This window comes from Xyrauchen texanus, chromosome 5 (genome assembly GCF_025860055.1).
Source record: "Xyrauchen texanus isolate HMW12.3.18 chromosome 5, RBS_HiC_50CHRs, whole genome shotgun sequence".
Classification (NCBI taxonomy): domain Eukaryota; kingdom Metazoa; phylum Chordata; class Actinopteri; order Cypriniformes; family Catostomidae; genus Xyrauchen; species Xyrauchen texanus.
The window spans coordinates 31,301,285-31,323,069 of NC_068280.1; the positions used below are offsets into that span (position 1 = coordinate 31,301,285).

At 35.9% G+C, this 21,785-nt stretch overlaps 2 protein-coding genes across 3 annotated transcripts in view; both read right to left on the reverse strand.

Moving 5' to 3' along the window:
* Window positions 1–3,218: 3,218 nt before the first annotated feature.
* Window positions 3,219–8,371, reverse strand: LOC127644258 (rho-related GTP-binding protein RhoH-like). Of its 2 annotated transcripts, XM_052127349.1 has the most exons (3): window positions 8,244–8,371; window positions 8,042–8,108; window positions 3,219–6,584 (listed from the first exon to the last, which is right to left on the reverse strand). In XM_052127349.1, the coding sequence occupies exon 3, from the start codon at window positions 6,285–6,287 to the stop codon at window positions 5,700–5,702; it is 588 nt and encodes a 195-aa protein (XP_051983309.1). In that variant the 5' UTR covers window positions 6,288–6,584; window positions 8,042–8,108; window positions 8,244–8,371; the 3' UTR covers window positions 3,219–5,699. The 2 variants fall into 2 exon arrangements, with proteins under 2 accessions (XP_051983309.1, XP_051983310.1); XM_052127350.1 differs by lacking the exon at window positions 8,042–8,108 and having other exon boundaries at window positions 8,244–8,277.
* A 1,476-nt stretch (window positions 8,372–9,847) lies between these two features.
* The window catches only part of n4bp2 (NEDD4 binding protein 2), a 35,260-nt gene continuing 23,322 nt past the window's right edge, over window positions 9,848–21,785 (reverse strand). The window contains exon 16 of the mRNA XM_052126950.1: window positions 9,848–10,940. Coding sequence (XP_051982910.1) covers window positions 10,895–10,940 — 46 coding nt within the window. The 3' untranslated portion in view covers window positions 9,848–10,894. The remainder of the gene's footprint in view (window positions 10,941–21,785) is intronic.

Genomic DNA, 21,785 nt, shown 5'->3' on the forward strand with positions numbered 1-21,785 from the left:
TGAGAAAAGTTTATTTGAAAATTTTAACATGAATTTCTACATTTCTTAGTGTTTGGTGTGCCCCCCTTTTGCTGTAATGACAGCATGCACAACCTAAGGATCCATGTTATCACAGTGTAATTTGAAAATGTTCTAAAGAGTATCTTGTGTGCTTCAATCGAGGGAAATCTGACCTTTGTACAAAGAAGTAATGCCACCAGTTTGCTTACATGTGATTGGTGACATAGAAATTCTATTTTTACAGCAATTTTATGGCATTTTAGTTTTTTTTAAATAGACTGAGATCCTAACACATTCTGTTTCTTTCCAGGTTTAAATTAGATTTTGAATCCTAGTGTGGCAGGGAGGAGGGTGTGTCTGTAACTCACTCTCTCTTGAACTGCCACCTCTGGTTGCCTTTATCACTCTCGAGGGCTTAATTAGCCTGATTAGGGGCCGGGTGTGCAGCATCACGACCCGGACCCGCCCTCCTCCCTGCCACACCCATATCTTTAGACTTTTGGACTCTATATTTGTCACATTGAGATTTATATGCACTCAATAATTTATTCTTTGAGAGCTGTCTGTAAATTTATCTTATTTGTAGTGGGTTGTGTCAAACTGCCCCCTCATATTTCCCAGCACCTACGCAGGAATACGCAGGACCGTGGGGTCTGAAAAAATGAGAGATGAGAGAAACAAGACAGGAAGTGGACCTTTTTGAGGTGCCTGTCTCATTCTCTTTCTTTCTCAGGCGTAGGAGAGTTTCATATCCTGTAGTGCACTACTACATATTGTGCTACAGGACTACATTACCAATAATTCAATTGTGCAAAGGCAAAATGCAGTAACTACACATTTCGTCCAAATTGAGTTAAGACCAAATCAGCTATGACCATCCTGTGACAGATGGGTTTGGCTCAACTATGCATGTGAAAGTTTAATAATCCACATTTGGTTGAACAAATGTTAGTTTTATTGTTGCCTTAGTTGCTGCATGTTTCCTTTGTAGGGCAGAATGCTCCCAAACAAACCAGCTGGAAAAAAATAAGCTGTTTAAAATCCTTTCTTTATAAAACTTTTCATGACTCTCTATGGCAGAGCGGGTATACAGTATGTATCTTCAAAAATAAAATATGACATAAACTGAAAAAGGTGCTTTCTCTTTGTTCTTTCTGAAATTCTCTTTCAGTATCATTTTCAGGGGTATCTTCCCTGTCCTACACACTCCTTCTTCTGTGACTCACCGCTAGAAGTGTGGAAAATCGTTAACATTCAAATGATGATTTTGAAAAGCTTTAGCTAGTTTTGCTGTTTTGTTGCTTTTCAGCATTACCCCAGTGACGAGTTTAAATGCATATGTAACAGTTTATCTGATAATGCATAATCCCTGAAGTTTTGGTTTAACTGTCATAAATAGGTGATTGTGCAAGGCTTTGATGCTTTATGGGTGGATTGTGTATGTATGTGTATCAGAGCGCTCGTGTGGTAAGAGAACAGCGCAGGTGTTTCCTGTTGTATAGAAGAGAACAGACTGTGTGGCAGGGTCGCAAGAATGAACGCATGTATGTGTGCGTGTGTTTATTTTGTGTGATGTTCAGACCACAGCACACTGTAGAACAGAAGCTCAACTGGCCAAATATGGACTAAATATATTTCTAATATGTTATGTCTCCGAAAGTCACTCATTCACACATCTGGCCGAGTTTCTACGGTATCATGAAAGGTCAAACAAAGCCTTGCTACTACGTGCATTATGACGTTCATTGTGAAAATTAAATCACATAAAACATACTTATCCAGTATGAGTTTCCATTTACCATGTATATTTTTACCCTTGACACATCTGTTTGTTTCGCACATACATTCCCAGAGCATCCATGCATTCATGTGTATTCATATACAAATTAACAAAACTTACAAGCTACTGAAAGTTTAAAAAACCTATTTACAGTGGAATCGTTTTAAGGAAGCTCTTATAATAATTTGCATAACTAAGTTATTTTAAACGCTGTCAGAGCTGACAAACTACTCAACGGTTAAATGAACCCATTTATTGGAATTTAGTTCTTTTTTATTTTTACACCTTTTATTCTTGTTAAGAGCACTAATATCACTCAAATGTTGATAATGCAACTTGTTTATTTTAAGCTGAATGTAATCATTGAGGAAGAGGGACAAATTAATCTCTGAAAATGAGATTCAACTTTACAATATGTTTAGAAAGAGACTTTTGCCTTAAATGGAATTTAGATAACTAACAAATATATACAAATTTTAAATACAGTTTTAACTTTTTTCTATGGAGCCACGAAGTACAACGTGGTTTCAGAGAGTTCCGAGAATTATGTTTTCCTGATGGGATGTGGTTTCGTTGTTTGAAGCCTTCTCCAAAAGTATAGGCCTATATCACCTCGTCTCCATAAACCACATAACATATACAGTAGGCCTACTACTTTTTTAGTCTCTCTCTCTCTCTCTCTCTCTCTCTCTCTCTCTCTCTCTCTATCTATCTGTTATGCTCCTCTGCGGAGTTCTCCTTTCATATAGTTAAATTTTCTAATGAAAGGTTTCAATAATTCAACCTCCTGCCTAGAAATATATACGACACTTGGAAACATTAAAAGAACCCTATTCAGGTGCGTAGATATCGGGGGGAGATAACCCCCCATAATCAAAACAAGCCATTACAACCCCCATTATTTATATCATGATCAATGGAAACTAGTAAATGCTTCATGCTGCAACTCCCCCGATGTTCAAGCCAAATTTACGCCCTTCTGTGCAGTTTCCTCTTTAAGTTCACATCCAATAAATGTTACAGTATCTTTTGGTTTCATGTATGTTTTCTATAGCATTTTGAGGGACTTTCCTGACATGTGATCTCTTCTACACCTCAAGCTTTATCCACATTGAAGTGATGACCTGTCTTAGAAGAAGTAATATAAACATGCAAGAACATGCTTGTACAGAAAATCACTAATTTGTTATGAATTGTATATGCATATATTCTCTCCTCAAATGTCTCTTTGAATATAATTGCTAATGAAGAAAGCGTCTCTGAAACTCTAAAAACTGTAAAGTGAGTGGAAAGGACAAATTATTGTGGATTAAAATAAAGATGTAGTTACAACATTATGAATATATATATATATATATATATATATATATATATATATATATATATATATATATATATTCAGTATTCTAATGTTGCCCATGTTGAAACTGAAGCGGAGTTCATCCTCAAACAACGTGAAATCTGGATCTTTTGTCTTGAAAAAGCTGGAAACAATGTTCTTTTTGGGAACGTATGTCCTGCACTGTCCTAATGTGGAGAGTAGAGCACTATGTATTATCTTAGTCTTCTAAAATACATTTGATAATGTTGAAAGTTTTGGGGGCAATAATGTTTCTTTTCTTCTTCTTTCATTTGAGAAATTGCTTGTATACTCATAGCTCACAGATTGACAATAGACTGTAGAGAATAAGAAAACTACTGACATCTGATATCTACGGAGAGTCTTGGATATTAGTTAACATGCATATATCTGTTGAATAATGGCAAACGACAGTTTAATGCACTGATTTTAACACTGTTCACTTGTAACACACTTATTTCAGCTTAATGCTTTCCACCAAATCAGTAACATACAATTCCGTTAAGATATTTTATCATCATTGTTATAACAGCTTGCTTGGTTAGCTTAAGTTTGACAGATATTGCCAAAAAAATAAAATAAAAAATCCTTATTTTCTGTCAAAGTTTTTATCTATGGGATACTTATGTCCAATGAAACTCTATCCCCCAAATACTGTTCTCCAATTAAACTACTTATATCTAGTGAAACTCAATGTTTTTACCATTTTTTAAGGAAGACAAAGGTTGTGCTCATTTAGGCAGAATTGGTATAAACACATAGATGTTCCCTGACAGATCTCACACACACACACACACACACACACACACACACACTCACACAAAATAAACGTATTTCTTAAAACAACTGCTTATATAATAAACCTATAAATGCTATGAAATCAATATTTTGAGAATAAGAACTACTGATGCTATTCCTAACCCCCATGAACAGTGTATAAGATACAGTAAAACGCATTGTCGTCAGATCAAAATACAAAACGGCACTGATTTATTCCCCATCTAAAACTGAGATGTTGCTCATCGCAGCATGTGATCTCATGGCCTTATGAGCTAATGTGAATACATGCATCCATAATTCATCACAGTTCTGGTATAGATACTGGGAGACTAGAGTAGGTTTTAAGAGCCCAACAAGGGGCTGTTCTACGCAAGCTACTAGAAAAAGCAAGCTAAAAGTGCAGATACCATTTTTTAAATGACGGGCTCAGTTCTGTAAAGAACTAAAGTTAACAAAATGTCCATTATCCAACAGATGTAACAGCTGCATCTGTCCTTTTTAAATAATATGTTCTTGGAAAATTCTGGTAAATGTTGAATTGTTTAAAATTAACAACAAGGATACAGATTTATAATGACTAAATTAATTAATATTTGTTCAGTTTAAAGTGTGTGATTAAAGCAGTGGTTCTCAACTGGTGGGTTGCAGATCTGCTCTGACAGGGTTGAAGAAAGAAGAGAAAAATTGCTGAATGTATGTAAGAAAATGCAACTAACCATATAATAATGTTTAGAAAGGAAAGCAAGATAAATATACTAATAAACTAAAAGTGGAGGAGAAAAATCTTCCATATTTATGGTATTAATACCATATTTACAAATTCTACAATCCTTTAAAATGTGTCCATCACTTGGTAATATTGCTTATACTAATATTTGGCCCAGTGTTTGTTCCATGTGTTAGTCTGGTAAATCACACTTCTGCTGTTCTTTATGCTTTTACAAAATTGTCAATCTTCCTATTCAGCCTGTCATCTTAATAATATTGTATCATTTTAGGCCTGTGAAGTTTATTGTACACCGTAAAAGTGGTAACCTGCAAATGTTCCTTTAAGGAGCAATTTCAACATGATCTTACCATTAAAATAAGTTTTGTCGGTGAAAGAATATATATTCAGTTCAGGATTCAGTGTTGTTGAATCATGTTTTTGACTTAAATGAAATCAGTTGATTTAGATTTTACCACATAAGGCACATTTTTATCAGTGTAGTTTTAACACATTTCCATGATTGATTCTGAGGAAATCTTTTTTATGATAAACAGTTTTAGTACTGTGTTTAGTACTGTAAATCTGGGTCCTGAAGCAAAAACAGCCGAGAACCACTTGTCTAAAGCATAGACTGTATGATCAGATATCGGAACCTGGCTACACAATGTAAGGCTGGTAACCTGCAATCTCTACCTGATCTAACCCTTAAAATTAGTTTTGTTGGTGTAACCGTGCAGTCAGGTTGATTTACACATTAAATAATATTTTAGACTTGAATTAAACTAGTTAATTTAGATGTAACCATAAGATGCACATTTTTTTTTAAAGTCTAGATTCAAAATCAAACAATCTTTTCCACAAAACATCTCATGTCAATGGAGTATACATGCCTTTTTATATGAATGACATGAAATAGTCTTTGAATGCAGTAGTAAGACAAGGTCTTTGTTAAGGTATCCATTAGTTTGTGTCTGAAAGAATTTAGGAAAATCTTAGTGATGAGAAATCTGAGGTTCCTAAGAAGTCATATGTGTAGGTTATGATTAAATAATATCTCCATTTCATGACTTTCAGGAGACTTTACAGGGGTTAAAGTCCAACAGTCTACGCCGTGTCCGTCTTCTTGCCCGATTAATGGCCGTTCGAACGGCACACTCAAAAACCTGTTGCACGCCACGGTTGCTCAGAGCCGAGCATTCCAGGTATCCCTTTGCACGGATCTCCTGGGCCACCTGTTTGCCCTCCGAGGCTGTGGTGCAGTTAGCACGATACGGTCCCATCTCACGATGGTCTGTCTGTGTAGCAACAACCAGAACAGGTGCTTTCGGAAGAAATTCCCTTACCTCAGCGATCCATTTATGCCGGAGATTATGTAATGAGTTAGGATTTGCTACCGAATAACATAGTAAAACCACATCTGCTAGCTGATAAGACATAGGCCGAATTTGGTGGAAGGTGTCGTGCCCTGCTGTATCCCACAATCCCAAACTGATCTGGATTCCATCCATGAATACATCAACGCCAGTGTTTTCATAGACAGTGGGTCTGTAGCTGTCTGGGAATGTTTCAGAAGTGAAGCGTACAAGGAGTGCTGTTTTACCCACTGCACAGTCTCCAACCAGTACACATTTCACAGAGGTATCTGGCAAACCATTCATGATTTCTTTGTTCTGGGTGTTGTTATTATAAGCTGTGGTTTAGTAGGCCGAAACAGAGATAATCAGGGGTGTCCGAGGGATGATGAAGTCATCATTTGAGTTACAGGTTTTCAACACTATGATGACCAAGAGTAAAAGCCCTTTGTTTTGCAATTTCATATTTTAGTCCTCTGCTCTGTAATCCAGTGAAAGCTTAGGAACTGCGTTCATTATGTACCGTTTTGTTCAAGCAGCACATTCAGAAGAGAGATGTCTGTCGACTTCGATCGTTTGACCGTTTTACCCGGTCTCTGACTCCTGGATATTTGAGAAAATAAAATAGGAATAACGATTACTTTATCACATAACACGGTCAAATTATTTCACACAAACACTGAAAGAACTTATCACAAAAAAAAAAAGATATCTTTGAAATAACAAAATAATCTCAAAACATCACACAATAGATTATAACTATTTAGCCATATCCAACAGACTGTGCAATTGTTTACTTTATCTCAGATGAACACTGCAACAGGAATGTTTAAATTAGATGTTTCAAGGCAATGTATTTTCATTAACTGCATGGTTATGAAGTAATAAATATGTTATAACAGTACAGTTATTACATTACAGGCATAACAGTTCGATATCAAGACAAATTATTGAGTTCACATTGAAGCTGCATTACCGCCTCGGGAGCGGATTCATTTTCATTAATTCAACGCGCCATCAATTATTCCTTACTTGGGAAACATTGAAGACACTCCCTATGGATTAAGGTAGAATTGATGTCGTCTACAGTAGTAGGACACATGTCTTTTGCTTTGAGTTTTAGTTTTTGCTTTGCTTTCAGAAAAATGCTGTGTAATACAAATGTAATAACTTATTCAATTGTTCATTCAATAACTCTATGGATTAATTATCATAAAGTTTGACATATGCGGTCTAAAACACAACCCCAATGATGATTCTCGAAATGGCAATGGCTTGCACTTCCTAGGCCTATATCAGGTTGCCATACAATGTGTAATATTAATTTGGTAGCTGCAAAAGGACAAATGATTGTAAAACATCTATATACTGTCAAATAACAACTGTTCTACTCTGGTGTAAAAAATCTAAGAAACATTAGTTCTTGTATATTTTGGCCAGTATTCAGAGGCCTCTTCAACTTAACAACTCTTGTGTGCTAAAACTATAATTCTGACTTGGAGGCTTTATTGTAAAATTATGGATCCATCATTATACCTTTATAACTGAGCTGAAAAACACTGTGTGCTTGAATTTCATGTGTTTTGTCACAGAAATGCTTTGAGTATTGGGGGGAAATAATCAACTGAATTTAGGTGATTACAATACTTTCAGTGAGTAACATCATTCTCACACTCTTAAGCATTATAAAGTAAAGGTAAATAAAGACGCATTCTGTTATATTGATGGTTAAGGTTTTTGTTTAATCAAAAATAACAGGTAAATAAAAATGTAAATACATTTGGAAAAGATAAAAATATATTTACTAAAACCCTTAAAAAAAGAAGGAAACAGCTATATTGGATTTTAAGCTTTTAGAAAAATAGGTTTGAAATTAATTTCAGTTCAATTTGATTTTGAATCTTCAAATTGTGAGTCAAGTTTGGATTGTTGGTGAATTTGTCCTTCTATGCTGATCTAATTTAAAGCAAAAAACAAACAAACAAAAAAGTTCTAAAATAAAACACAATATAGTTACAATACATTTATTATAGAGTATATTCTTTTAGAAAACAACTAACCTCTTTCAGCTCTTCAACCATGAGATTAATGAACGGATATGAATCTTAATTTGGCTTCTGCTCTGCTCTACAATTTCAATAAACATAAAGATTGCGTTCAGATCAGACTTTAGTCCAAATCTGCATTTTTCTCAAAACTTTTCTAAAAAAATAAAGGTTCAGGAAATTCAAGTAATCTAGAACACAGAGAAATAACTTATACCTTCACAGACAGAGCAGATGTTGCATCCTTTAGCAGAGGGAAGTGAAATGCGAGGTTGGGCTATTTTCTCTGTGAAATCATACATCATAAATCTTCTAAGCTTCCGCTGAGTCTGTGTGACGTTCTAAGCAACTATTGACTCGTGCTGCTTCTGCAGTCAAACATTCATGTGTATGAAACTAATACATCAAATCAAAGGAAAAAAGCAATATTAACAAGACATAAGCAAGAACAAGATAATCCCAAATATTAACTGACATGTTCTGGTGAGATTGACTGCACATTCTTTATGTTTGGGGTCCCAAATACTCTAAAGCTGTATGTGTAGTAAACTTTATTTAAATTTAACCTTTATTTTTCCTTACATTTTTTGACTCAACCTGCAACCTTGACTCAATCAAAACTCAGTACGTACATGTATGTATTATTTATTTGTAATATTAAAAAGTTTCAAGAAAACTCCCCTATTAGTTGCAAAAGGATAGTCCCGCCCCAAATTCATGGCATTGGTTGAGCCAATGTTGCTGTGCGGGATCCTATGACAATTGAAGTAATGTTTTGATAGCACCATAGTGTTTACACTTTTTAGGGTAATTAATTTATGAATGGCCTACTCTTCATATTAAGCTGGAGTAGGAGAAAGATTTAAAGGCATAGTTCACCCAAATATTTAAAATCTGTCATCATTTACTCACCCTCGTGCCATCTAAGATGTGTATGACGTTCTGTCTTCTACTGAACACAAACAAAGATTTTGAGAATAATATTTCAGCTCTGTAGGTTGTCACAATGCAAGTGAATTGTGACATTTGAAGCTGCAAAATTTACATAATAGTAAAAAAGAACTTAAATGTTGTTTCTCACACCAACACTTATCATATTGCTTCTGAAGATATGAATTAAACCACTGGAGTTTTATGCATTAATTTTATGCTACCTTTAGGTCCTTGTGTAGCATCACAATTTTGTTATGTTCACTTGCATTGTATGGACCTACAGAGTGGAGATATTCTTCTAAAAATATTTGTGTTCAGCAGAAAAAAGTCATAGTCATATTTGAACTTTTCCTTTACAGATAAAATAAATAAATATATAAAAAATACAAATATGTTTTAAGTTCAAGAATACTGCAATAGAATACTGAATTTCACATTATAAAGAACACCTAATCAATACACCAAAGATAATTAAGAACAAGCCATTTGTCTAAAAATGTAATAAAGTAATAAAACCTTATTCATTTTCAGCTGCAACAATGTAATTCAGTGCCACACAAAGAGCAATATTTATTGAGTAATCAGCATTGCCCTCTGACAGAACTGGATTCACTTCAACAGCTGCTTCTTTCATCATGGAGAAATGTGACCTTTGCTTATTGAAACTAGCATCAACTCTTGAGTGTTCAACATGCAGAGTTGTATTTTCCCCACCAACATTTTCTATTGATATAAAGTTAAATGGATAAACGAGGATGAAATGTTTAACTAACTCTTTAAATTCTGAGCCCTAAAAGCTCAGACTATATATAATATAAAATTTAATTTTAAGGAAGTTTTATCACATTTGTATTTTCTATAAAGAAACAAAGCTTTTGTGTTAAGTCTTTAAAATTCTTTATTCTCTCACGTTTTTAACCATCATTTTTTTAAACAAAAATAAATGAACAAGTTTACATATAAAATTAATTTTAAGGTTCAAAATATACAGTATAACTTCAAAAATGGTTTTCAGAACAAGCTTAAAAGTAAGAATTTTCACGCATAAGATTTCTGAATTGCATAGCAGCGTTATGACGACTATAAAATGTCACATCAAAACTTTAAATTGGAAATATAAAACCCAAAGCTGAGCTAAAACAAAGTTCCAGCACTGTAAAGTGGTATAAAATGCTTGTCTCAAGCCTGTGATTTCTGTAATGTGATGACTGTATTTCTGATCTAGGAAAAAACAGACTTCTGATTGTGCTGCTCACAAACAAATTAAAATGCAAAGCTGAAATACGGGATAAGCATTTATATTTCCAAAATCTCAATGAATATGTATAGATTTACAAAGACTGAAGAGAGTAAACAGCCATCCAGTGGCATCTCCAGTTAACATCCCTGAATTAATCTGAAGCTACAAGATCATAAAAACTGATACTTTGTTTATAAACCTAACAACATTAAACAGTGTGCAAAAATGTAATATCAAACATCTTAAATACCATAATAACAGCCCTCTCTTCTGCTTTTACAATATACAAATACTCCACTGGTATGGAGAAAAATAAATGTGTTGTCATTATCTGTTTTGACAAAAGGCATTTTAAACTCACTGATTATGTAATTTTAGTGCTCAAGAGCACTGTAATTAGGAATACTAAATGGAATGTCCTTGCATTTTTGTAAGTTAGCATCAATAAACATTAAAGTATACCGTGTACATTGGTCAATATTCAATATAAAATGTAGCGTAGGTTTGTAGTACTGTACCTTGATATTTGTTCGTTTTTATGATTTAAATTAACTCTTGCACAATTACAGAAAGAAGTAGACAGGTGTATATGATTAAAATCCAACAGAACATTATCATTGTTGGCATAATAGAAGACACTTTGGTTTAAGGCAGTGGAAAGAAAGAGAAGTAAATTTTTCACTGTAGTAGCTTGTTCAATGTAGTGTGACCAGCACCAACCCAGTTTTAGGCTCAGTATAACTGTGAGAAAAAGACAGACAGAAAGGAATTATAAATGTACAGTAAATTTTTGTAAAGATTAACTTTATGACAAACATAAAGTCCTTAGTGTACTTCCGTGGAGCTGCTGGCTTTTTACAATGCAGAAAATATACTTTTGTTCTCCATTAATAATGATCCTTTTTCAATTAAGATTTTTCCAATTTTCAAATGATGGTATTTACAAGCTTGTTATGGGTTAAATATAGCAGGCCCACATTGGACACTTAAAAATCCCCTCTTAAAAATGTATGAATGTCACTGCATTAGTAAGTCAATGATCAAACTAAGTTGCATCTACAAACAAATGATGCAAGACAGAACTTTACTTTTCTTATGCAGTTTATTACTTTTATACAACTGATCCAAAGGTCATGCCATCCCAGATGTGTATTACTTTCTTTTTTTATGCTGAACACAAACAAAGATTTTAGGAGAATATCTCAGCTCTGTAAGTCCATACAATGCAAGTGAATGGTGGCCAGAACTTTGAAGCTAAAAAAGCACATAAAAGGCAGCATAATCCATATGACTCCACTTCAGAAGCGATATAACAGGTGTGAGTGAGAAACAGATCTATATTCAAGTCCTTTTTTTACCACAAATCTCCACTTTCACTTCCATATTCTTCTTTTGTTTTTGGTGATTCACATTCTTTGTGCATATCGCCTCCTACTGGGCAGGAAGGAGAATTTATAGTAAAAATAATTTAAATATTGATTTTATTACATATTACTTCTGAAGATATAGATTTAATCACTCGAGTCCAATGGATTACTTTTATGCTGCCTTTTTGTTCTTTTTGGACTTTCCAGGGGACCAGATACAATTTTTTATTTAGGATTATAATTATTTTATGGCTGTTTTTAGTCACCAAATCACAGAATTGCTCGATTTAGATTGCTGTTCAGAAACAAATTAAAAAGCAGAAGAAAAGGAAGACAGCTGATATTTGACTGTTTAATGACTATTAATCGGACATTTAATAAACAGTATATTTTTGAGAAGGTAAGTTTGTATTCCCTTTTGTCTCATAAATGTTTAAACCCCTTTCATAATTTATAAAATATAAGAGATCAACAATTATTTTTATTTAATACTGCTCTTCAAAATCTACTTTACAGATAATAACAAAGTATAGTATGCATATAGTAGTTAGTTGTCTTCATCAGCATCAGTGAATGTTTGCACCTTGTGTAATAGTTGTGAACAAGTCCCTCAATTGTCCTAAGTGTCAAAAGCTTGATCTCACATATATATATATATATATATATATATATATATATATATATATATATATATATATATATATATATATATATATATATATATATACATATATACATATATATATAAACTCAAAAAAAGAAACATCCCTTTTTCAGGACACTGTATTTTAAAGATTATTTTAATAAAAATCCAAATAACTTTACAGATCTTTATTGTAAAGGGTTTAAAATAAAAATGATATGTTCAATGAACCATAAACAATTAATGAACATGCACCTGTAGAACGGTCATGAAGACACAAACAGCTTAGAGATGGTAGGCAATTAATGTTACAGTTATAAAAACTTAGGACACTTAAGAGACCTTTCTACTGACTATGAAAAACACCAAAAGAAAGATCCCCAGGGTCCCTGCTCATCTGCGTGAATGTGCCTTTGGCATGATGCATGGAGGCATGAGGACTGCAGATGTGGCCAGGTCAATAAATTACAATGTCCGTACTGTGAGATACCTAAGACAGTGCTACAGGGAGACAGGAGGGACATCTGATCATCCTCACAGTGGCAGACCACACGTAACAACACCTGCACAGGAACGGTACATCAGAATATCACACCTGCGGGACAGGTACAGGATGGCAACAACAACTACCCGAGTTACACCAGGAACGCACAATCCCTTCATCAGTGCTCAGACTGACTGCGATAGTCTGAGAGAGGCTGGACTGAGGGCTTGTAGGCCTGTTGTAAGGCAGGTCATTACCAGACATCACCAGCAACAACGTCACCTACAGTCAGGTCCATAAATATTGGGACATCGACACAATTCTAATCTTTTTGGCTCTATACACCACCACAATGGATTTTAACTGAAACTAAGTTTCAAGATGTGCTTTAACTGCAGACTTTCAGCTTTAATTTGAGGGTATTTACATCCAAATCAGGTGAACGGTGTAGGAATTACAACAGTTTGTATATGTGCCTCCCACTTTTTAAGGGACCAAAAGTAATGGGACAATTGGCTTCTCAGCTGTTCCATGGCTAGGCGTGTGTTATTCCCTCATTATCCCATTTACAAGGAGCAGATAAAAGGTCCAGAGTTCATTTCAAGTGTGCTATTTGCATTTGGAATCTGTTGCTGTCAACTCTCAATATGAGATCCAAAGAGCTGTCACTATCAGTGAAGCAAGCCATCATTAGGCTGAAAAATAAAAAAAAAAAACATCAGAGAGATAGCAAAAACATTAGGTGTGGCCAAATCAACTGTTTGGAACATTCTTAAAAAGAAAGAAGGCACCGGTGAGCTCAGCAACACCAAAAGACCCGGAAGACCACGGAAAACAACTGTGGTGGATGACCGAAGAATTCTTTCCCTGGTGAAGAAAACACCCTTCACAACAGTTGGCCAGATCAAGAACACTCTCCAGGAGGTAGGTGTATGTGTGTCAAAGTCAACAATCAAGAGAAGACTTCACCAGAGTGAATACAGATGGTTCACCACAAGATGTAAACCATTGGTGTGCCTCAAAAACAGGAAGGCCAGATTAGAGTTTGCCAAACAACATCTAAAAAAGCCTTCACAGTTCTGGAACAACATCCTATGGACAGATGAGACAAAGATCAACTTGTACCAGAGTGATGGGAAGAGAAAGGAACTGCTCATGATCCAAAGCATATCACCTCATCAGTGAAGCATGGTGGTGGTAGTGTCATGGCGTGGGCATGTATGGCTGCCAATGGAACTGGTTCTCTTGTGATGATTGATGATGTGACTGCTGTCAAAAGCAGCAGGATGAATTCTGAAGTGTTTCGGGCAATATTATCTGCTCATATTCAGCCAAATGCTTCAGAACTCATTGGACGTCGCTTCACAGTACAGATGGACAATGACCCGAAGCATACTGCGAAAGCAACCAAAGAGTTTTTTAAGGGAAAGAAGTGGAATGTTATGCAATGGCCAAGTCAATCACCTGACCTGAATCCGATTGTGCATGCATTTCACTTGCTGAAGACAAAACTGAAGGGAAAATGCCCCAAGAACAAGCAGGAACTGAAGACAGTTGCAGTAGAGGCCTGGCAGAGCATCACCAGGGATGAAACCCAGCATCTGGTGATGTCTATGCGTTCCAGACTTCAGGCTGTAATTGACTGCAAAGGATTTGCAACCAAGTATTAAAAAGTGAAAGTTTGATTTATGATTGTTAATCTGTCCCATTACTTTTGGTCCCTTAAAAAGTGGGAGGCACATATACAAACTGTTGTAATTCCTACACCGTTCACCTGATTTGGATGCAAATACCCTCAAATTAAAGCTGAAAGTCTGCAGTTAAAGCACATCTTGTTCGTTTCATTTCAAACCCATTGTGGTGGTGTATAGAGCCAAAAAGATTAGAACTGTGTCGATGTCCCAATATTTATGGACCTGACTGTATGGGCACAAACCCACCGTCGCTGGACCAGACAGGACTGGCAAAAAGTGCTTTTCACTGACGAGTCGCGGTTTTGTCTCACCAGGGGTGTTGGTCGGACTCGCGTTTATCATCGAAGGAATGAGTGTAACACAGAGGCCTGTACTCTGTAGCGGATCAATTTGGATGTGGAAGGTCAGTCATGGTCTGGGGCAGTGTGTCACAGCATCATTGGACTGATCTTGTTGTCATTGCAGACAATCTCAATGCTGTGTGTTACAGGGAAGACATCCTCCTCCCTCATGTGGTACCCTTCCTGCAGGTTCATCCTGACATGATCCTCCAGCATGACAATGCCATCAGCCATACTGCTTGTTTGTGCGTAATTTCCTGCAGGACAGGAATGTCAGTGTTCTGCCATGGCCAGCGAAAAGCCTGGACCTCAATCCCATTGAGCACCTCTGGGACCTGTTGAATCGGAGGTGGAAGAGTGGGGTAACATCTCACAGCAAGAACTGGCAATGGTGCAGTCCATGAGGAGGAGATTCACTGCAGTACTTCATGCAGCTGGTGGCCACACCAGATACTGACTGTTACTTTTGATTTTGACGTCCTATTTGTTCAGGGACACATTATTCCATTTCTGTTAGTCACATGTTTGTGAAACTTGTTCAGTTTATGTCTTTACGTCTATCTATTCAATGGGCTGTACTGCAGTTTGAAGTGTCTTTGGATCATTCCGCGAACAAAACATTGATAAAATATCTATTCAAGAACATTCTGTATACAAAGAACTCCAGACAACATGAGTTGTGGAAAATCACATGTGATCTAGGAGCTTTATACAGCTTTGCACCATTTGTGCTATTGAAGAGACACAAGTCTGTCCCTCATAACCTCGTTGTCATTCCCATAAAAAAAAAAATCAAAGATGGGGACGTCACGTGACCCAGAGTGAGATGGCTACCTGAGTTCTTTGCTCCGCTCAAATTTTCAAATAATTAACATTTATTCCTCCAAATTCTCATTTTATCTCGTCGAACGGATTTATAACCATGTCAGACACAACTTCTGACAAAGATTTTCCTATTTTTGGCACGACGCGCTCGCAGAAGGCTAAAGGAAAAGATAAGAAGTAGTCTACTCACCACGCGTCTTCGGCTGAATCTGAGGTTAACGCAGTTGATTCACAATTGGATATGTCGCTGATTTTTTCAGAAATAAAGGCCAACGGATCGAGGCTCGACGGAATTACTAGTCATCTGGAGGGGATGGCCAGTTCAGTGTCTTGCCTTCAGAATTCATTCGCCGCACTCACTGAGAGAGTAACGGGCGCTGAAACTCGCCTGAAAGAAACTGAACGGAGGATTTCTGCTGTCGAAGATTCGGACAGATTTCAGAAGATTTCAGAGCTTCGATTCTACTCAGATTTGTCAGCAGGCCTGCTGCAGAAACGCCGTGAGTTCGCGACCGTGAGTAAAGATTTGGCTGCCCGCGGTCCGTACCGTGGGTTCGCTTATCCGGCCAGGCTCAGATGTCTGCATAACGGAAAGATTCACTTGTTCGATGACCCGAGGTCAGCCAAGGCTTTTTTGGATTCCCTGGTCCACTAATTTTGACTTCGGTTTGAAATCTAGCTACACCCTGGTTTCTGGAGGAAAAATTCTGTTGATTCCATTGGACATGTATGACAAGTTACCCTTTAAGGCAATATCCAAAATGTTATTACTACCCACGCAGGTTTGCAACTTTTCATATACCTTGTATACGTGACAGGTATGAAAGGGAAGGTTTTTTATTTTATTTCAAATGTTTTTTTGTTTATTTTAATTATTATCATCTCAATGGTTTCTTGTATTTCCGTTATATGTTTATAGTACATAGTTTAGTGGAGCGGGCCGTGACGGGGCTGTATAACTTGGTGGTAGTGTGCTATCAGCTGTTTCAAGGTTTCTTATGTTATTTTGTGACTTTTTGATATCATCTGTGCCTCATCGTTTGGGGATGGGGCCTTGGGGGGAGGGTTTTACAGGTTCGTTATGTGTTTTACTTGTGGTACACTTTTGTTCGTATTCGGTATCTCATACTGACATCATTTATTGTATGTCGTTGCATGCTATCATTCTTTTGACTCTATCTTGTTTTTCTGTATGCAGAACGTTCTTAAATTAGTAACTTGGAACGTGAAGGGCATAGGTCATGTTATTAAGAGGAAGAAAATTCTAACGTTCCTTAAAAAGGAACATGCCTCTATAGCGCTATTACAGGAAACTCATTTATCTGATAAGGAACATATGAAGTTGAAAAGAGACTGGGTTGGTCAGATTTATTTTTCTTCATTCTCATCAAATAGTAGGGGTACAACAATTCTTATTCATAAAAATATTCCATTCATTCTCGAACATGCAGAATATGACTCTGATGGAAGATTCGTGTTGATTTCTGGTTTTATTCTTGGAAGCCATATAACTGTAGGGAATGTATACGCTCCAAATATAGATTGCCCCAATTTTATGTCATATGTGGTCTTAAAGTTTAACCAGCTTTGCAAGGACATTGGATTTTTGGGAGGTGATTTAAATTGCGTACTTGATGGAAATTTAGATAAATCCTCACCCCAGGTTTTAATTGGTTGTAAATCCTCGCATATTTTGCGTAATACTTGTAAGGATCTTGGTCTGGTGGATATTTGGAGAGAGCTGCATCCAAAAGACAGGGATTATACTTTCTACTCTCACTCTCACAACTCTTATTCTAGACTGGATTATTTTTTCATACCTTCTGAGTGTATACATCGTGTGAGTTCTTGTCATATTGGCCCTATTGTGTTATCCGATCATGGCCCCGTTTATTTAAATATTGATATTAGTATATCAATCCAGAAGTCAACCTACTGGAAATTCAACACTTCATTTTTAAGCAATACCGATTTTTGCTCTGATTTTAGACAGAAAATAATTCAATATTGGCAGGATAATCAGAATTCGCCTGTTTTCCCCGCAATAAAATGGGACGCTGCCAAAGCCACAATGCGAGGCCACCTTATTGCTCATGCTTCTCTGATGAAGAAAAAGGGAAGAATTGGAAGCTGAAGTAAATTTTCTGGAAAAACAACATAAAAGATTATCAAATCAAGATAATTGGATGTTGTTAAATAATGCCAGAGCCAAGCTTAATCTAGATCATACAGGACATGTTAAAAAGTTATTACTTTTTAGCAAACAGCGGTACTACGAATTTGGAAACAAGCCAAGTCGCCTTCTGGCCTTCCAGTTAAAAAAAGAGCAGAACGAAAGAACCATAAAAGCAATTAAGACGTCTGAAGGCAGAATGATCTTTGATCCCCAGGACATTAACACCACTTTCTCTGATTTTTTCAGAACTCTTTATACAACTGGGTACAGTGGCTCCAGTGAGGATTTGCTGAATTTTCTGCATGACATTCCTCTTCCTAGTATTTCGGAAGATGCTAGGGCCTTTTTAAATTCCCCTTTTACCAAGGAAGAAATCTGGCAATCTATACAATCAATGCCAAATGGTAAAGCTCCCGGCCCAGACGGGTTTCTATGGGCTGAAATATGTGCCACCAGAAACTGAATTTGAACCATTTATATTTGAATTTGAATGGCTAAACTTGAATAATTGCATTGAAAAACTGAATTTGAATCACATCATTTGAAATTGTATTGTTTAATTAAAATTGAATTTATTCAAAAACTGAATCTGAATTGTATCATTTGAAATTGAATTTATTCGTTTGGAACTGAAGTCCAATAAAATTTGATCCTCACTGAAAATTAAACTCTCTATATATCTTCACATTCACTTCTCACAATTCAGATTCAGTTCTCAAATTCAATTTCAAGTTACTGAGACAGACATCCGGGTAGTTGGAGGATGAAGGAAGAGCAATCGAGCGCAGATCGATAGATAGCGTTCATTGGCGCACAGGACTCCTCTTGGGCCAATCAGCACCAATGTTTTGGAGCACAGTACGTTACCCGCCATGAAACTATGGAATTACGATTGTGTCAATAATAATGAATGTAACTTTATAAAACTGAACGTAACTTTTTCAGAAACTATCAAAAATATTCCATTACAAAAGAAGAAAAACATAATTAAAATGAAAAAAAAAAAATGAACTCAGTCGCACGAATTTAACAGGCTCTTCAAATATGCTTCATTTTTTGTTAATGTTTTTCAAAGATTCGTTTTCGCAAATCGTGGATTCTGAATACATTGCCACAGATTTCGCTTACGCTTCGCAGTTTTTCGTTTGCTGTTTTGAGACAAACCTCTCGTGGGGGTGGGCTTAACAGTGATCTACTCTGATTGGATAGTGAGCTTTTGATGGACAGGTGCTCTCTGACCCGGATGTACAGACGTCACTCAGTGGCGCGCATATTAGAAAGCTCTCGCGGTGATTTGTAGTTATGCAATACGTCGTGCTTTGTTGTATTACTTACTAACAATATGTAAATAATATTTGACCTATAATTATATAATTTAATATTATATGAGACCTTCGATCGTCTAATAATCGTCTTCGATCAGTCTGTAAAGATGAGCTCTCAGGAGAGACACGGAGCGGCATCATCTTCCTCCTCCTCCTCTTGTCCTTCAAGGCAGCTTGAAGTAAGTTCGTGTTACTGAAGTAACCAATAACATCGATAAAACGTTTATTCATGTAACGTTACAGTGTGCAACAGTTCTGGCTTTATTTTGCAAATTTATTGTTGTATTGTAAATGCATGCTAAATAAAATGTTGCTGTTTTGTCATTGTCATGACTGCAAAACTGAAACCTGGCCATATCTTGGTCCACTGTTTGACTCTGCCCCGACTGCTGAACGGACTGCTGCTGACCCTGCCTTGTGCTGGTATCCCCGAGCGACTGGTTAAGAATTTCAAGGTTGTTATGTACCGATGCAGCATCTGCACCAAGATTTCTGCCTTGCTGTAGAATAAAGACCAGTTTGATATCTGCACTGTCTACATTGACACGTCCTTGAATATAATAACTGTGCAAAAGAGCAAACAATCAAACTACATAACATCATGACATGACATCAGTGCATTGCAAACTTGTGAATGACAATAAAAATTTTTTAAAAAATATATAAAATTATGATATTTTATATGTGTTTATCAAAACATTGTGAATAAATATAATAAAATATATGCAATATTCCACCACTGTGTTGAAATTTAGAGTGTTTTCTGTAAAATTAGAAAATTGTATCGATGTTATTGGTTACTTCAGTAACACAAACTTACTTCAAGCTGCCTTGAAGGACAAGAGGAGGAGGAGTGGAGCATTTGTTTAATAAGCAAGGTCTTTTATTCAGATATTCAGAATTTCTTTCTGAATACCAAATACCAGTAACCCCAAAAGAATTTGCTACAGTAATGGGTGCTATTCCCTCTGGTTTATGTATGCATTTTAAAAACCGTAATTACTTCACCCCAGTATCTACTGCATCCTTTCCTAAACCTTGTGATACTTCTGTTGGTCAAATCTGTTTTTCAGAGTCGAAAGCTAAAAACTACAAGATCTTTATTTCTTAAGGATTTGATTTCTGTTCCACCTGTTATTTCCTTTTGGAATAATTTGTTTGGTAACCTTAATTTGAAAAAATCTGGTCTTTACAGCAGAAATTCATTCTCACAAATAAAGTGAAAGAAATTTCCTTTAAGTTGATACACAGGTTCTATCCTGTTAAGACATTTATACAAAGATTTAAATCTGAAATTGAGCTAACATGCTCTTTTTGTGTGAATTTTGATGAAACAGTGGTTCATGTATTTTGGTTGTGTCATTACACTCAGAAGCTCTGGAATGAAATTGATGTTTTTATCAAGTGTAAGATTTTGCCAGGCTTCTCAATACATATGAGAAACATTGTATTTGGGTATTTTGATTCAGACCCCACAAACGAAAATGTCTGTTTTGTTATTAATTTAATTATTTTCTTAAGCAAATTCTATATTCACAAATGCAAATTTTTAAACTGTAAACCTATCTTCTCTGTCTTCTTAAAAGAAATAGAAAATTATCTAAATTTGATTTCAGTATCTACTAATAAGAAAGCCATAAGGACTGTTAGAATCTGCACTGCATTTGATCTCTTCATGTGAACATTTTTGTGTGATGTAATGGCCCTACCTCTTCTTTTATTGTTAAATACATTATTATTATTATTATTATTTTTTCTATTTATTTTTGTCTTCTTTATTGTTTTGGTTGATATTATGTGATGTACGTATGCTTTCTCTTTTGTATGTTCCTGTTCTTTGCATTAAAAAACATATATATATATATATATATATATTTTTTAAATAAATAAGAGGAAGATGATGCCGCTCCATGTCTCTCCTGAAAGCTCATCTTTACAGACTGATCGAAGACGATTATTAGACGATCGAAGGTCTCATATAATATTAAATTATATAATTATAGGTCAAATATTATTTACATATTGTTAGTAAGTAACACAACAAAGCACGACGTATTGCATAACTACAAATCACCGCGAGAGCTTTCCAATATGCGCGCCACTGAGTGACGTCTGTACATCCGGGTCAGAGAGCACCTGTCCATCAAAAGCTCACTATCCAATCAGAGTAGATCACTGTTAAGCCCACCCCCACGAGAGGTTTGTCTCAAAACAGCAAACGAAAAACTGCGAAGCGTAAGCGAAATCTGTGGCAATGTATTCAGAATCCACGATTTGCGAAAACGAATCTTTGAAAAACATTAACAAAAAATGAAGCATATTTGAAGAGCCTGTTAAATTCGATGCGACTGAGTTCATTTTTTTTTTTTCATTTTAATTGTGTTTTTCTTCTTTTGTAATGGAATATTTTTGATAGTTTCTGAAAAAGTTACGTTCAGTTTTATAAAGTTACATTCATTATTATTGACACAATCGTAATTCCATAGTTTCATGGCGGGTAACGTACTGTGCTCCAAAACATTGGTGCTGATTGGCCCAAGAGGAGTCCTGTGCGCCAATGAACGCTATCTATCGATCTGCGCTCGATTGCTCTTCCTTCATTCTCCAACTACCCGGATGTCTGTCTCAGTAACTTGAAATTGAATTTGAGAACTGAATCTGAATTGTGAGAAGTGAATGTGAAGATATATAGAGAGTTTAATTTTCAGTGAGGATCAAATTTTATTGGACT

Excerpts from the sequence above, each read along its gene's own strand:
- LOC127644258 (XM_052127349.1), bottom strand. The coding sequence starts at position 6,287 with ATGAATGGTTTGCCAGATACCTCTGTGAAATGTGTACTGGTTGGAGAC.